Below are 17,339 nucleotides of genomic sequence, written 5' to 3' on the forward strand. Positions count from 1 at the left end.
TGAAGGATTCTAATGTGCTTTACTAATAGGTCCAGTAGTGAAACTCTTGCTGGGTGAGATATGGCAGTTATGCAGCTCCCTGAAGTTGGTCTCCCTACAAATAGAACAGTGCCAGCAACAAAACCCACCTTTTGTGCTCTTTTTGTGTTGGTTTGTGCTGTTGAAAGTAGTGTTTGTGCTGCTTTCATTCCTGACATATAGCACCTTTTCATATAGAGATATAGCATCATGTGACCCCCAGAATGTTGAATGTTGATAATGGGTGATATTTTGTGTATCTGGTAGTGTTTGCTGTAGCCATCATATAGAGGGACAGTTTGCCTTAAAAAGCTCCCAGCAGTGCTAGCAAAGGGGTAGAGAATTTTCAAAGGCAACATATGGATACATACAAGGAATGAATCTTGGTGCACGTCACTGGTGCATTACTGAAAACAATGATGGACTTGGTTAATGCACCAATTATGATTTAGGATATAGGATAATCTAGGCAAAGGACGCTGCATCAGGTTACAAACAATGCTGAAAGTAAGCCAATTGATTACTTTTTTCAGTAAAACAACAGTGTCAATGTCAGTGGCTTCCATAGAAAAGAGCTGTGTTTCACAGAAATCTCAATAACAATAGCCCCTTGACATCATCACTGTCTGAAAGTTTAGTTCTTGTGCTGAATTGTCCATTTGAATTTCCAGGAAACAGGTTAAAAAAAAACTTGGCCCCTGCAGTTTTGTAAGGCACATGTTTTCTATTTACAAAAGTGTTCTGTCAAAACCAGCTGGCAAACTTAAACAGTGGGAATCAGTAACATGAATAAAAAGGTAAAACTGAAAATTAAAATTTGACACAGTAAGGGAAAAACTACATATACTGGATTTAGTCTTGAGTACAGTATCTGAAATCTCTGTAGTCCTGCACATGCAATTATTTAATGTTTGAGTGTTTGGCACACAATTACTCAAGTTAATGTGCTGTGGTTTATGCCATTAATATGGATTATAAATACAAATAACCGCTTGTTAGATTAGCTGTTACAGGAAATGTGATGTAGGGGAGTCATTAAATATAAGGAGACACATGGTGTAACTAGGCTTATCGCTAAGATCACCCTACTTGCCAAATGCAAATCTCAATGTCTTTCCATGAGAGTGGAACAGTGAAAAAAACAGAAGTAAGACTCCTTCAAGTGAAACATCTCAAATTCGTGACTGGTGTCTGAGTCTTGTAATTGAATGTAGGTTTTAGCAAATTGCACAATATTGAGTAAATAGCACTTTTACAGGCAAAATGTTACTGTGGTATAGTGGTTACCATTTTTGACTCACGGTGTTGGGGCTGGGTTGCAGACCTCGAGTAGCCCTGCCAGTGCAATTATTTAATGTTTGAGTGTTTGGCAGTGTACATGTATAAAAGCCTAGACCAAACCTTTTCTTCATGAGTAGGAGCTGTTTTACAGAGCTGTCACATTTATAGGTATATGGTCTTGGAAGGAGATGTTTAAAACAATAGCAACTGTTGCTATTTAACACTGATTCTGGTATTTTCAATTGGTATGGACAAAGTTATGCTGAAAGAAAAGCAAATACATTTGACATTGCCTTACAACCATTGGCTTCAAAAATGGCAGCTCTTTCTCGGACCTGAGAGATTTGAGACTAGTATATGTATACAGTATTATTGCCCCTGAAAAGCAGCAGCACAGCAGTGACGTAGCGACAGAAATTAAGTCAGACTTCACGCTGAATGTGATCTGATGCAGGGGGGAAATGTCAGTTATTCACTTTTGCACAATGAAAAGTCTTGAAAAGAGCACACAAGGGGCATACAGCAAGCAAACAGAAAGTGGGAGGAATGATGGGGCGATGAGGTCCCGTCTTCGGCTCCGCGCGCTCTTTAACGAAGGATGACATGGCGCACACGGCAGACAGCTGTCAGGAGCCAGGCTGGCCGGAACAGAGCCTGAGGGAGAAGATAGCAGATGCCACCTGCCCGCTGGGTCCCCTGCTGGGCCAGGCTGTTAATTTACGATCTGATGTCTTTATTGTGGTGATGGAAACCGTTTTAATTATCTAAGAGGGTAATCAGGCATGGCAGCAACTTCTCTAACCCGCATTTTGTCCTCACTGTGGAGCGGTTCAGCCTGGAGCTCTCCTGAAAAGATATTGCCATTGGTCACTGTATGAACAATTGGAGATCACAAATTTTATCAGGACACTGAGCCACTCTTATGTCCAGAACTGTGAGACCTAGACTAAAAGTCAAATCCAGATCACCCCAGGTTCTTTAATGACAAATCCTTCTGAACAAGCAGCTCCGCAGTGATATACTTGCTTGATAAGATCTGTATGATAATAAAGCAATGGAAATGCATCAAACATAAAAATAAACAGCATCACTACAGATATTGGTTACTACAACAGTGTATATATTGTATATGTATAGATAATGGATATTTGTACAACTACTTGGACACACATATCAAACAGATGCTTGCAGATGTAGTACTGTATATACAGTACTACACTCTTTCACTCTTTTTAGCAAAGGGGTGGAGAATTTTCAAAGGCAACATATGGATACTTATGAGGAATGAATCTTGGTGCACATGTCTCTGGTGCATTGCTAAAAAAAAAATAATTTGCATGATATGCCAGGAATGTGAAATTTTCCCTATGGTTCAGTGTTTAAGTGAACCAATTTTCACAATGTAATTTTTTAATAGCCCAACTTACTTTAATTACAACCTCTGTATACAAAGCTGAGGGTGATTGTTGCCTGTATAGAAAAAAACATTTAACATAATAAATACTGTTGTGAAACTATACTGGTCAATGGAAGTGGTAGTTAGGATGTACAAAGCTATTTGGTTAAACCAATGCAGGATGACAGTATAAAGTTTTCTTGTCCTGGTTTTTGGTCAGACCAGAATGATTGAAATGGTGGTAAATTTAGTTTACTACAGAAAAATCAACAAGCATATATACAATCATACAAATATATTTTTATTCAATAATATCCAATGTGACATCGCATTGATTTGTGTAACATTATTTAGAAATAAATACAGATCAGAGATCAAATGCAGTCAGGGGAAGGAGATTGGGTTCAATCATTACCTTGGACTGGTTTCTCTTGTTTTCTGTAATGTCAGTGCATGCACGCATCTCAAGATCATATAGATTGTTTTGTTCATTCTTTTATTCCTCTGAAAAAAATGTTCTTTGTTCATAGGATAGTCACTAAGTCAATGACAAATCTGTCAGCCTCTGTGTGGTTTTGCAGAACGATCTGCATTCAAGTCAAAACACAGAACATCCTTTGCGCACACGCGTTCGGAGAGATCCTGTCCCTTAGTTTGTGCCTCCAATAGGAGACTGGTATACTGTTTGGAAGACCTCAGAGTTTGGAAGACTTGATAGCAGTAACCTGGATTGATGAGTGCAGCATAGTAGATTCTGACTGTGGGAGTAAGTAGGGGCTGGCTGGAAGTTCTGGGGTTGTGGAATCCAGAGAAAAACTGAACCCCATTTATTCCTGTTTGCTGGTAATCAAGACGTCCTCACTGCAGTCAAAGCCATTCTGGTGATTAAGGTACAAAGAGGAGATTGCAGATAGTTCCTGTTCATGCTCAAAATCAAAACAAACAAACAAACCACCCAATATCAGTTACAGTACTTTCAACCAACTGATCCTCGAAATCATTTGTGTATATTAGGGACCGCATGCCTGTCTAGTCTGGTCAGTCCCAGGACTCATAGTTGAAGATGCCTGCTATTTATAACGGATCAGCCCCTGTGCATACAAACAATCTTGTTATTGATTTAAAATGTGTGCAGCCACCTCTGCGACAGTAGGAAAAGATCAAATTATATTTATATAGAAGATACAATATATAGATTATCTCATCACTCAGGCAATTGAGTATATGTGAGCTCAGACTTACATCCAAGTTCGTCCTACAGTAGTTTTTTCATCCCATAAACAATAATCGAATGCTGAACTTTCAAGACATGACTTGCAGGTCTTCTTCACTGTGTCCTACAATCCTACAAAGTATCCATTGGGGAAAAATAGCACTAGCATTAGAACCCAAATGAAATTATTTTGAATTCAATTCGTTTCTCCATTAATTGCCACCACATTGAATTGATTTTTGTGGCCTACGATCTTTGCTTGAACCTCAGAGTGTCTTACTGCACTGCCAAAACGATACAGCCTTAAATGCTGAAAATAGCACGTTTCTCGAAGCTTTTACTGCTCAACAAGACATCCAAACTCACTCAACAGCTGTTCCAAACATTTTAAAACAGGCTTTCACTTTGTAGAAATAATGGATATGTAAAGTCCATCTGAGTTTTCTGTGTCTCTCATCCATCTCGCAACCCCTTCTGGCACAGTGTCACCTGAACGAGTATGAAAGGTCTTTAAAAACATATTCAAGACCCTCATACTGAAGTACAGGCAGGGAGGTTTGTTTCGTTGAAGAACAGAAGAACATAGGTTCTGTGCTATTTCTACATAAACATACAGCTTCAAGGCCTCCTCTGTTGCTCATTGCAATTTAGCTGTTGTTAAATACATAAACAAAAACTGAACTTATTTAAATTATTGCTAGCCTTGCTCGTGTTTAGTTTTTTTTAGAAGCACACAAGATTACCAAAACAAAACAAATATCTTGCTATTTCCTCCAGCAATGACAATACTTAATTGCATTCCTAGTTTTGGGAGGTGGGGATGTCTCTCTGTGTTGAGGGTAGTTCATGTGTTTATACTTTTTATCAGTAAGATACAATATAACTTTTTTCTGCATTACATGGTTTCTAAATTTGCCTCTAAAATCCTAAAATTACCTCATATAACTTAAATAGTTAAATCAGGAGGGGAAAACTTTTAGTGTGGATGTCAGATACATTATGTTATATTAGTAAAAACAATATAATTAAAGTGAGTGCTGACATTTTCATATATATATAGTGAAAATCTTAATGCATTGCCGGCAGATGATAAGCTTTGAACAAGGGGCAAACATAATCTAAATTGTTTGGTGCTCTGATATTTTAGGTCCCACTTGTCTATCTGGAACTATGGACATGTCAGGTTAAACCAGTAACATGTACAGTAGCTGGAGGAAATTATGCAGTATGGAGTGTAACTGCTGTGATTTCCCTTTTCATTCCTTCCTGGCATCTAAAATATTATTACTGCCTTAAGCCTTCAGCAGAAGTCGACTGCAGTTATATTATATTGTCAGCATCAGTTTTCAGAACCTAGAGTTATTATTTAATAGTAAGCCAGATACTGTATGTACATGTATGTGGATTTCCATTATCTAAATATGTATGTTAATCTATATAAAACCATACCCAGACCTTAAAAGCAGCATTTATTGAAACTACTGTATTTCAATGGAGTTTTGCCATTAGTAACACTTATATAAAACGGTCAAATTAGCTATTGGTATAATCATGTTTTCTTTGTAGACATTGCAGAAAATACAGATTCCCAAGAGAGGACTGTGTTGTGTAAGAGTAATCTTTCTTTGGTGTTTTATGGACATATTCTATATCTAAACGATATGGGTATATATAATCAGTTCACTTAACAGAATCTCTTTAAGCCTCCAGGTCAAATTCAGTTCTTTAAATTATTGAGTTGCCCAAAATTAATTTTTTTTCTTATTTTAAAATATATAAAATAGGAACCTGGGGTGCTCTCGATATGAATTCTCGATGTAATTAACCTACGTACTGGGAGGTTAACTGGCTTCTGGGAACATTGGCCCTGACGTGAGTGTGCATTTGTGTCTGTGTGTGTCCTGCCTTTTTATTGGAAAAACCGGTTAGAAAATGGATGGATGTTCTTCTGCATTCTGCAACACCCTTGAAATCAAAAAGTACTCCCGAGAAAAAGTTAAGGGGTTTGATGCACCTTGTCACTGGCATATTAAAATAATGTCCATTTGGGCAGATTGGGCACTCAGAGGTTCAAATATGAATCAGCCACATACAGTATGGACCTAATAGAAATTCCAGGAATGCAATTGTTTTCTCATCATTCATTTGGAAAGTATGAAAGATGAACAAATGGTAGTCAAAACTGTGCAACAGAAGGGAAGAACATGGATAATTATCTGACCAAGCCTTCACCAGCTACAGAGGTTCATTCCGGGGAAAATTCACTGGTGATGGATGTGAGCCCAGTTAAATTGGGGCCAGTTCTCAAAGTGCCCCACAGTCAATCTTCTTCACATGACTTCTAGAGCACACAATAAACCACCTGCAGCTCCACCACGACATTCATCAGAACATTGCAAACCCATCTAACACTTCAAAACATCTGCACTTTAGCTGAATGTTAACAACCGAGAGACAGTCTCATAAATGGTGATGTGGATGTCCTGGGGCATGGTTTGACTTGAGAGGTGGCAGGGAAGTCTGCACTTGAGTATGGACAGACACCCTCCTGGGACTTTGTGCATACGTAAGAAAACAAAATACTGCTACTGTAAGACAGAAAATCTGGGATTTAAGAGGATCATGTTACACTAGTAAAACTATCAAAACTTTAAGCTCTTATTTTTTCAATTTTTTTTAGAACTTGAAACAATAATGGTGAATGTAACTCTAAACATGATTGTCTACTTAAAACTGTTACTGTAGGTCAGTGAGGCCTTTGAGCAATTTCTAATGTGATGGGAATCCAGATGTTTCTGCATGTGCCATAATGTTGGTTTTCTGCATCCTATCATCCTGACATGTATTTGATTCAAGATCTACAGCCTCACTCTTTATAAAATTGGTTAAAAGCTTTTCTGCTATAATAATCAAAGTGTATGGTACAAATGAAATTATAACAGTTCCTTCCAGAGGTCAAACACAAAACACATCCTATGGAAATGTGTGCCTTCAACAATAAAAAGTTCAATTTACATTTTTTCTACTGTATAATTATTATTGTTGAAGCATAATTTTCAGTGTTTCTAGAACATCATGCACAGTTGAAGCTTCTTGTTTTTCCCTTATCGAAATAAGAACTGGCATTACATTTTCAGCCTTTATTAGCACTATCTTAAGAAATGGCAGGGCATTATCAAGGCTGTCACAACCCGTCCCAACGCTTCTTATCTGAGTGTCGATGCGACCCTGCAGTGTGCGACTCCTCAGGTGTCCTCCACGTGTTTTTACTGAAACAAGAAACAAAATGTAACAGGCTGAGTGAAGCCTGCCAGCTTTGAAAGACCCTTGAACAAGCTCATCTTCAATGCTGTTTAGAGTTACAGTTACCAAGAAGAGCTCTGGAAGTTCTGAAAAAGTAAACCAAGAAAGAACTAATAATTGACTTTTGCTTTTGTTATTCCAAAGCACCTGAATGCGTCACAATGCCCGCAAGGCCACTTTACATCTAATACAGTATATACACATTCCCTTTGGACATACAGTATATAGGTATAACAGAATGCCTCATTTACTGTGTGTCGCCTGACACATAGATAGCCATTAATTCAAAACAGACTCTTCAACTAAATTTACAAGAAAAGGATACAGAGGTGAAGCCATTATTGTCAGCAGTGCTGGAAAAAAAATCTGTTCATCTGAAGTTCCAATTTACGAAGCACCAAAGGGAATGTTCCTAGCTTTCCACAAACAGGACACATTCCTATTGTTCAGTCTTCTGTATTGTGCCTGTTTAATATTCAATGGCTTCAAACCTGACTAATGGCTTTAACTGATACTTTGGCCTGGAAGGAATCAAATATGCACTCAAGCAACAAGCTACCACATTTTTTTCACAAAACACAAAAAGAACTCACTGTTACACATTCATATACAGTGTATATGCTGCCCTTATAATGATAGCCCTTTAATTTCATTCCCTAAACTCACTTTGCTTTGATGAAGAGGACCCCTTGATGGAGTCTTGAAAGGACATTAAAAGGAAAAGCAGATAGATTTCTAACTTTACTCAACTAGGACACACCTGAGTACAAAGGTGTGGTGGAGTCCATGCATGTGAGGGAGACGTGGTCATGATCAGATCAGTCCAGACTTTAGACCCAGATGCAAACTGAAACATTAAGAAGATTGGTACAAAATTCCTAAGATGGCACAGAAATTGCTATTGAAAGAGATGTAGTCATCCTGCTGTCTAACCAGCTACTTTTAATAACAAAAGCTCTGGGCTCCTTTCTTAATATAAAGTATTTTCCTAGGATTATCCTTCAATATATGGTGTGTCTGTAACATGTAAATTGATAGAAACAGATTGCCAAAACTAGGCAAAATAATCCAAGACTTATTTTAAATACAGTATAAATGCAAAGAGCCTCCACATGCATTATGGACAGTATGTATTTCATGACATGCCACTTTCACCTCTTGCACTTTATGTGTTACTTTAGTTTTCACAGTTTCCAGACTTCCACATTCACAGTGTAATTACAGAATGAAAAATAAGACTCTAAGTTCTAATTTTAAAATTTTCTTTCTACAGGAAAGCTAGTATTTACTGTGCTCGAGTACATGAACTATCTCTGGTCGGTTTTATCTTCAATAGTCAGATCCTGCCAGATCACACTGGGCCAAGCCTATGGCAAGTCATTAAAAATTAGGAGTTCAGAGTTAATCTTGCTTGGTAGCTGAGATGTTACTGATGAAAGTGATTCTAAAAGCATTAAAGAACAACATACAGTACAATGTTTCCAAAAACGAAACATATATTTTAACTCCAAATCTAAGACTCTGAACATGAGGTTAGCTAACATTTTGGTTTCTTGAACAGAGAATCTCACCTCAACCAGGAGTAGTTAGCAGTATTCTTGAAGTTGCTTATATAGTCTTCTTACAGTAGCCAGCTCATTCCACTAATACAATTAAGATAGATAAAATCTGAAGTGGGATATATTGGAGAGTTCTAACCTTTGATAAAACACGTACTAAGCTTACAAAAATAATTAACAGAACATCACTCTTGGAACAGGAGTGGCCTCTCTGTTTCACGAAAGCTCAGTGCACTATCTCCAGCACTGGTCCTGTGTAACTCGCACGTTTGCTGGATTTTGTGCGACGTTTCTGTCAATGTCTGTTAATGTGATGACAGAAGGCTTTTAATCGATCTGCTTGCTCGTTGAGATTTATGTCTGCCCATTTCAAGCATATTTTTAATCAACATGCAACATTTTAGGCAATCTCAGAGTTCACACCCTTATTTCTGTCTCAACAAGATCTTAATAGTTAACCAACCTATATTAAATTTACTAAGCAGAATGACAAGACATATAATATTCCCACAATAAGGGCCTTTTTATTGTCCTAAACATCCAATTGGTTTAAATTTAATTAACTCATAAGAACATGGGCAATTTAGAAACCCCAAAATTGGTACAGTGTTGATACCGATTACAAGTTGCTTTCAATTTTTTAAAAGCCCAGTTTGAAAATAGTGTATATCCCAGACAGAAAAGTTAATTCAATATAGCCTAGGACTAAGAAATTGTCTGGATCAAAAACAGAAGACACCATGTTCTTTTAGGAGCAGCAGTATGGATTATTGGCTTTTAGTGTAAGAATAACAGAAGTTAATTAAAATTTAAATTTTGTGGTCATAATAAATCTTTTTTTTTCCACCACATGTTAATACATGAAAGGCCTGTTGGAAGGTCAGTTAAATATCTTTAAAGTTAGAAGGACCAAACTCTCCATCTACAGGTTTACACTTTAGAATAAAAGTGAAAGACTTGAAAATCTAAATCAATGAGATGAACAGAGAGATTGAGATCACTGAGATTCTGTAATTACTGTAAATCCTTTTCAGAAAAGGACACATGGTTACCACAGAAACAAGCTCCTACTCATGTTATCGTTAGTATGAAGAATAACGAGCAATCTTCTGTTCCAAGGGAAAATGACTATCAAACACAATTTACTTTAGATATGAGTTGCCCACCCCAAAAAATGAAGCAGTATTTTCAAACTTCTTCAACATTATTAAAGAGTGCAGTTCTAAACAGAAAATAATGTAAAATTGTTATGTGACAGTAGTAGTTCAAGTGAAAAAAAATAATGTTTTCCACTATTCCACTATTTTCCACAAAAATATTTTTGTCTTTATAGTAGAACACAAAGCATTTTAGAATCAGTCATATATATGGAAGTGACACAGAACAGGAGCAAACAAGTAAAACTGGACATAAGTGGCATAAAAAGCATCATAATGACAGATGTTAGCAGTAGCAGTAATTCACAGAGGCTGTGTCAGAAAAAGTAGCCATTTCAATCAAATTAAAGAAACAGAAATGTCGACCACAGAGAGAACTGGAGTGCATAGTGAGTACCACAGCTATACAGAGCTATTCTATTGTGGATACTCTTTCAAAATTAATTTGAAGCAAGAATTTCTACACTAAACCTACACCATTATTCACATGTGTAGTGATGTGTGGATGATTGCTCTTTCATTCCTCAGAGGGCTACTTTTTGCTGGCTCACTTTGTAGAATTGATACTTCATAGTTAAAATTGCATATTGACCTATACTGTATATAAAAATGTGTAATCGCAGATGTTCCTTGTTGTTGTTAATGTTAAATAGCTGTTAAGTGGTGGTTCCAAGTCAACAGCTTTAGCTGTGTGAAATGATTTTGCAAAAACACTTGTTAATAAGGAATGGGTGTCAAAAGGTAAACTGCAATGCAAAATGCAGCATTGTTGCACTTTTTAAATCAGGTGTAAATACCTGCATTTGAATGTATTGTACTCTTTAGAGTAAGACAGTCTTACAAGATATCACAGTCTCTGCTCCCCATTAATATGCAGCCAGATTTCCTGATTATATCTGGTCTGTTCCCTACTGCACATCCATGAACTTAAAGCCACCTACATCAGCATTCCTGTTTTCCTTTGCCTACCACAAGATCTTAGTGACCACAGGTGAGTGTGACAATTTTCTTCCCGGTTTTCAGAAAATTCAAATTTGGATAATTTTAATTGATTTCATTTAAACGAATCTGTCCTCTCAAAATGCTGGAGCGGGCTTTTAATCTTAAGAAAAAAAGAATGAGGGAAGTGAAATTCATATTAAAAATGCCATCTCGCTTACACTGAGTCATCCTCTGGAGCATCCAAAACAATCCCATTTTATTAATCCATTGAACCACAGGAATGTGGTCTCCCCAGGAATGTGGGCCCACAGACAATAAAACGTTCCACATCCCTGAAAGGAAGGTGTTTTCTTTCAAAAACAGCAGCACGTGAGACATTTAAAGACCATCGAATAACATGAGTGGCCCTAATCGGTTAGGAAAATAAAAGATCTTTGGTGGATTTCCTCTTGGCCGTGTCTGTTTTGTGATGTTAGTGAGGATAGTTTAGTCCTAGCAAAATGACTTTTCCTCAAAAGCTTGGAGAAAGGTTGGAATTGTCCACTGGGCTGCTCCACTGGAACAGCCACCATTATTGATGACCCAGAGATTCAGTTTTAGCGCCTGGCCAACACTCCCTGTTTCAGGTTCCTTGGACTTTCACTGATGTACCTAATGCAGAGAGTGGACTGGGACTGGGTGGTTCTGATCACTACACCAGTCGAGCGCGGGTTATAGCCCCTTGTTCCTCAGGAAGACTGCCCAGCCCCCCTCTTGGGGCTACAACATTTCTTTCTTGGGCAGGTCTTTCCTGCCGTTCTGCAGCACAGGAGAGTTTGACGTTTTGGCGGTCTTCCGTGGTGGGCTCTGCTCTGCCACATCATGTAGAGAGGGCTCCCGGTACATGGCCACTGTTGAGACAGATGAGAGACGGTAGGGATGAGCATGGTTTTACTGGGTTAGTAGTAGCATTTTGTTTCATTCAGGAGTGAAGAAAAGTTTAGGGTTCTATGGCGGGATGGTGACTCTACGATTCCAAATTAAGAAAAAACTGTCAGTGTATGAGATAGACATTATGCATTCTAAAACAGATACATTAAAAAATAAACACAAAACAAAGGAAGACCGTGAGCAATTGGAAAGCTTTAAGAGTGGAACTGTGTACAAGATGGACCAATTCAATTAGAAGTTACACCCTGGCATCTTTCAGTGGTAGCAGAAATGGGGACAGTCAATAACATCTCGTGGCAAAGGAGCTTTTTCTGAGAGACAGCAAGGGAGACAAGGAGGCAAAGGACCACAGATTACCAGAAACGACAACTAGAATTAGTGCAAACCTACTGACAGTAGGAAACAGTGTTGCAGTGAAACTAATTCTTCAGTGTTGATCGCAACAGCACATCAGTATTGATAGAGTTCACAATCTGTCACTTTTAAAGTCCCAGCTGCTCCATTTAGTAGTTCCCAAAAAGCTAATGATGCAGAGGATAAGACACATGATAAGATAAACTTTAGTGTCTCCTAGGGGAAACAATGCACATCTGGATACATTACAAAATATTGCACATCACAGCTATTATAACATGCATAGCTCATTACAACCAGAAGAAGAAAAGAAGGAAGATGTATATACTGTAGTAGAAACCAGAATTACCATATAGTTAAGCCAAAGAGTGAAATGTATGATACCTCCTGTATGATAATGAAAAGAGATGGTAACACTATCCAACAGGACAGTAACCTACTCTGTCTGGTTTGTTTCGGCTTTAATTAAATTATTATGGATTTTAATTATTACATGAAGTGATTATAGTTTGTCTTTGTCAGGCTAGATGCTTGTGGTTTAAATTGTATGGAGAGGAAATGACATCTGTGAAAACCTGCATGGGAACTTGGTTTTTATGGAGGCCAGAATTTGATTAGTTTTGTGCCCAGCATTCGGAGTGCTTCCCATCCATCAGACTGACAGGCCCAATGGAGAGAACGTGGTTTGAGTGCTAACCTGGTCTAAAAAGGAGCAATACCCATGCAACAACGTATCTAGATTAAATCTTTCTCTTCTGAGGGATTGATCTGCTGAGCTCAGACTTAGTCTGGGAGTCTGCTCATCCCTAAGCCCAGTTTTTAGTTCCCTGTAATGACATTTCATGGTTACCACTCTCCTACGATGATGCAGCAACCCCTTGTTTTCCTTCAATCCTGTGGCATTTAAGTGAAAGAAAAGCTTCTTTTTAATATGTACACAACCCTATGTGTTGCAATCCTTTTGAACGTTTTAAACAAAAAATGACAGTAAGTACTGGGACACATTCACTTTACAGAGTATAAAACTCAGTATTTGGTTACATATTCCTTTGAACCAATACCTGTGTGAAGTTGGTGACCCATTGAGCTCATCGAACGTTTTGTTAGTTTTTTTTAATGATATCCCTGTCTAACTGATTCCTAATCAATCCTTTTTCACCATTTCCAGGTTCTGCCTCAATTCTTCACAGTCTGCTTTTCTTAAACTCTAATCCCTAATTTTAAAGATTTAAGATATTCAAAAATGACCTTAATGTAGATACAAACAGTGGTGGCTATTGGTTCTATCACATCAGGATTCTATCCTGATTGCTTGAAAAGAAGATTTTAAATGCCCTTAAAAGTTGTCTTAAGAAGCAATCATTAACATCCATCCACTTCCTGAACAATTACAGGGTCACAGGGGAGATGGAACCTTTGTTACAGACAGACAAAATTGCACACATTCACACTTGGGCCAATTTTCCCAGAAGGGGGAAAACATACAAACTCCACACGGATAACACAGTCTGGACTTGAACCCGGGACACTAGCACTACACAGCAGCGACGTTAACTACTGCACCCTCAAGCTGCCGAACACTGCAGTGGATATTCTCAAATTAGTATTTTTCCTTCTACATGTCCAACCCACACATTTCAGGCAACCCACCTAAATGAGAACAGTTGTGAAAATTAGAAACTGATACAGTGTTGATACCAATTATAAATCCCATTCTATATTTTAAGGGCTGAAAACAGATTTGCAAAATGAGATTCAAGGAGAAAATTCAAAGGTCAATTAGAACTCAGCTGAACTCAGCTGGAGTAAAAACCAGCTGAGTTCAGCTGAAAAAGACATAGTGTTCCTTCAGACCTTCTACAGTTCCTTCACTGATTTAGAGTTTTATTTCATAAATATTCTATTTCATAATATACCTGTCAGGTAAGTACTAATTAAAAAGATAATTAAAATAATTAAAAATTTGTTTGCTTCCTGTACTGTACACAATGTTAAAAGTGCATTAAAATGGTTCACTGGAGAAAGCTTAATGACATTTGTCAATGTACCCAAGATGACAAAATGCTGTGTATTCTTTACATTTGTTAAGCTGTTGCAGGAGAATGTGTTTTTTTTTGTGCTGAAATCTAATTCAGGGAGGAAATGAAAGTGAAAATTGTACTTCTGCATGGCTGGAAAGTTATCAGAGCTGAACACTGTATAATTTCTGTCTGCTCTCAGCTTCTAAAAAAGTACAACATGATGAATAATTTAAACAAATAATACTTGAGCGGCATTAACTTTGTGCTACAGGGAAAAAGGGAAAAGTTATTTGTACTTCTGCCTTTATAACCACATAATATGAAGAAAAACATTGCTTACGCATTCTTGAAAATGTACTCCATTTATCTTAATATTTTATTAATCATAAAATTGTCACAAGGTAATTGTGAGCAGCAGAAAATGTTTCAAACAAGCGTTTGTGCCAGTGGGGCGATTCTTTAAACAAGATTGTGTTCATGGCTTCTAGTACACAAAGATAAGAGAGGAAGAGAGCAAGAGGCTTCTAGAGTACCTTCGATTAGTTTGGGCAGGAAGTGAGCCGCGCCCTTAGTCTTTTTGACCCGATTGCCCTTCATGACCTGACCGTCACGGTTGATGCCGATGTACCAGGCCCGGCCCGACTCTCTCTGCCTGTACAATATGGAGGAGTAGGTGACGTAGTAGTTCTCAAACACAGACTCCTTGAACTTGCATTCCGGAGTGAACTGCTCCTGTAACAAGAGTCAGCAAAAGAAATGATTACGACTTGAGACTACGAAAAAGGCCCTTTATGTGAATGTGAAGGATTTGACATTTTTTTTATGATTGTTTGATCACATCTTCGATTATATCACTGATATTGGCCATTAATGTAAAAGGTAGGTGAAATGGCAGCCACTCATATTGCGTACTGAGGCCTAGAGTCCTTCCCATCTTCCCCAAAACAGGAAATAGAACTTAAAACAGGAAGTACAACTGTCTTGCCAACATAACAACAAAACATGAAATTCACCTGCACTTGAATTAAAAAAGGAGACTGTACCTCCACCTTCAAGTTATGTGTTCATCTTCCCCAAACAGCTCACAGTACTCAAATTACTCTCCTTTGTTTTTGTCTTGAAATGTGAAATGTGACATAATTGTGACTGTAATCTGTATCAGGTGGGGGAGAACCAAGATATTGGATCCTCCAGTCAGTCATCTAGAAACATTCAACATAAGCTAGATGGGTTTCCTTTCATTTGTTTGGTGGTCTGCCAGAGAAGCACCAATTCTGCATGTAATTAGGTTAGAAATATAAGTTTCTTCTCTACTTTTCCTGCTCATTTCAACATGTTGTGTTTGTAATTATGAAATCTGAAACAAGGTCTTTTCAATGAAAGTAGGCACAATATGCAGTAATGAAAGTGTACAGCATATGTACTGTGACAAATCACAAGCATAACACTGTCAGCTATGAAACCTTTGAAAAACCAATGTCAAGCTTTGGACCTGTATATTGCAGGAAAAGGGGCTCTAAAATTGAACCAGGTAAGTGTCACGCTCGTAAACCCCTCCTCTTAAGGACGCTCCAGCCCTTCCTTGTTCAGAACTCATTCGCTGCACCTGCCTCCGGTTCCTGCCCCTCGCCCTATAAAAGCCGGGCGCTCACTTTCTTCCGGGCTCCGCATTGGTTCCCGTACCAGGTGAGTCCAGGACCTGGAAGCGCCTGGCCCCGTCAAGGTCTTAGTTCCCGGTCCCGGTCCCGACCCGGTTCTTGTTTTTATCTTGTCTGTCTTGGATGGACCGCCTGGCTTTGGACTTTTGCCCCGTCTAGGATTCCCCTTTTGGACTCAGCCCTGGATTGTTTGCCTCGGCCACACCTCCCCCGAACACCAGCGCACCGTGGACACGCCCCCTGTTTTCATTCCCGACTCCTGCATGCCTTATTCCCCATGTTTTCCTCACTCGTCCCCGGATTGTGTCGTCTGCATAGGGTCCGGAAAGAACGCTTTCGTTACACTAAGACAGCTGGATCACTGCTACAATCTCAGACAGTTGAAGAATGCGAGATGGGAATCTAAAAAGAATGGAGCTGTAAGTCACAGGAACGTGTGGTAAAAGAATACCAAACTGTTTAAATTATCCCTTATTAAAATGTGCATTTTTTGTAGTTTTAATTTAATTTGTCATGAGTTGCCCATGGCCTTAAAGCTCAATGCTTTACTACACTTGCTGTTTATACAGTAGTATAGGAAAGGTCAGCTTTTATAAAGGAACTGGCATACAATACACATTAACTATGGGAACTTACATAGCATATATATAAGTGTCCTGGCTGCTGCAGGGGTCGGCATTGCTGCCTTGCAGTGATGCGGTCCTGGGTTCAATTCCTGGGGTGCTGTCTACGTGGAGTTTGTGTGTTCTCCCCATGTTCACATGTGTTTCCTCCAGGTAGGTAAATTGATTTCTAGGAATAACTAACCTGGTGTGCGTGTTTGTGTCTGTCTGCCCTGTGATGGACTAGCGTCCCATCCAGGGTGTACCCTGCCTTGCTCCATTTGCTTACCAGGATAGGCTCCGCCTCCCCTGCAAATAAAGGGTTAGAAAATGGATGGATGGGAATATAGTGAATAGTTTTGCAATTCCCTGTATATAATACATTTCTAATTATCAGTCTGCGTACTGTATGTGCACTATTATAAGGTGATCTTTACTCTGGTAAAACTCAGTTCAGAATTGTCTTCCATTGTGAATTACCACAAACAGAGCCTCATCATTAACTCCTGGGCTAAATATAAAAATGACGAAGCCAGCATATCCTCAGAGGCTATCTGTATCAATTTGCAAAATTGGTTTGCTTCTGACAACACGAAGAAGTGACAGAGGTTTACAGAGGGCTGGGCTGGATACATACATCCCAGTGAGAGGTTAGTATGCCCCTGATATTGCAATTGCTTTCTTCTCTGCCTCGTCCATATTTTATGTTTTCAGATGTAGCAGTTTCTTCATTGCTCAGAGTCACAATGAAATGCAAAGGCCTGTTTCAGGCTGTTCCTTGATGAGGCTCCAAATTGGAAGCTGCCAGCGGCGCTTGTTTATCACCTGCCTCATGACACCACTCCCCCAGAGTGAAATATTGAAGATCAAAGCTGTGGCAAGAATGGCTGTGCCTTACTAAAGCA

General features: G+C 38.7%; 1 protein-coding gene across 1 annotated transcript in view; it reads right to left on the reverse strand.

Annotated features, from left to right (window-relative positions):
* Nucleotides 1-11,507: 11,507 nt before the first annotated feature.
* fgf11a (fibroblast growth factor 11a) overlaps nucleotides 11,508-17,339 on the reverse strand; it is a 70,634-nt gene continuing 64,802 nt past the window's right edge. The window contains exons 4-5 of the mRNA XM_088911280.1: nucleotides 14,708-14,906; nucleotides 11,508-11,759 (exon numbers count right to left, since the gene is read on the reverse strand). Coding sequence (XP_088767406.1) covers nucleotides 11,629-11,759; nucleotides 14,708-14,906 — 330 coding nt within the window. The 3' untranslated portion in view covers nucleotides 11,508-11,628. The remainder of the gene's footprint in view (nucleotides 11,760-14,707; nucleotides 14,907-17,339) is intronic.

Source organism: Atractosteus spatula, chromosome 3 (assembly GCF_055471065.1).
Source record: "Atractosteus spatula isolate fAtrSpa1 chromosome 3, fAtrSpa1.hap1, whole genome shotgun sequence".
Taxonomy (NCBI): domain Eukaryota; kingdom Metazoa; phylum Chordata; class Actinopteri; order Semionotiformes; family Lepisosteidae; genus Atractosteus; species Atractosteus spatula.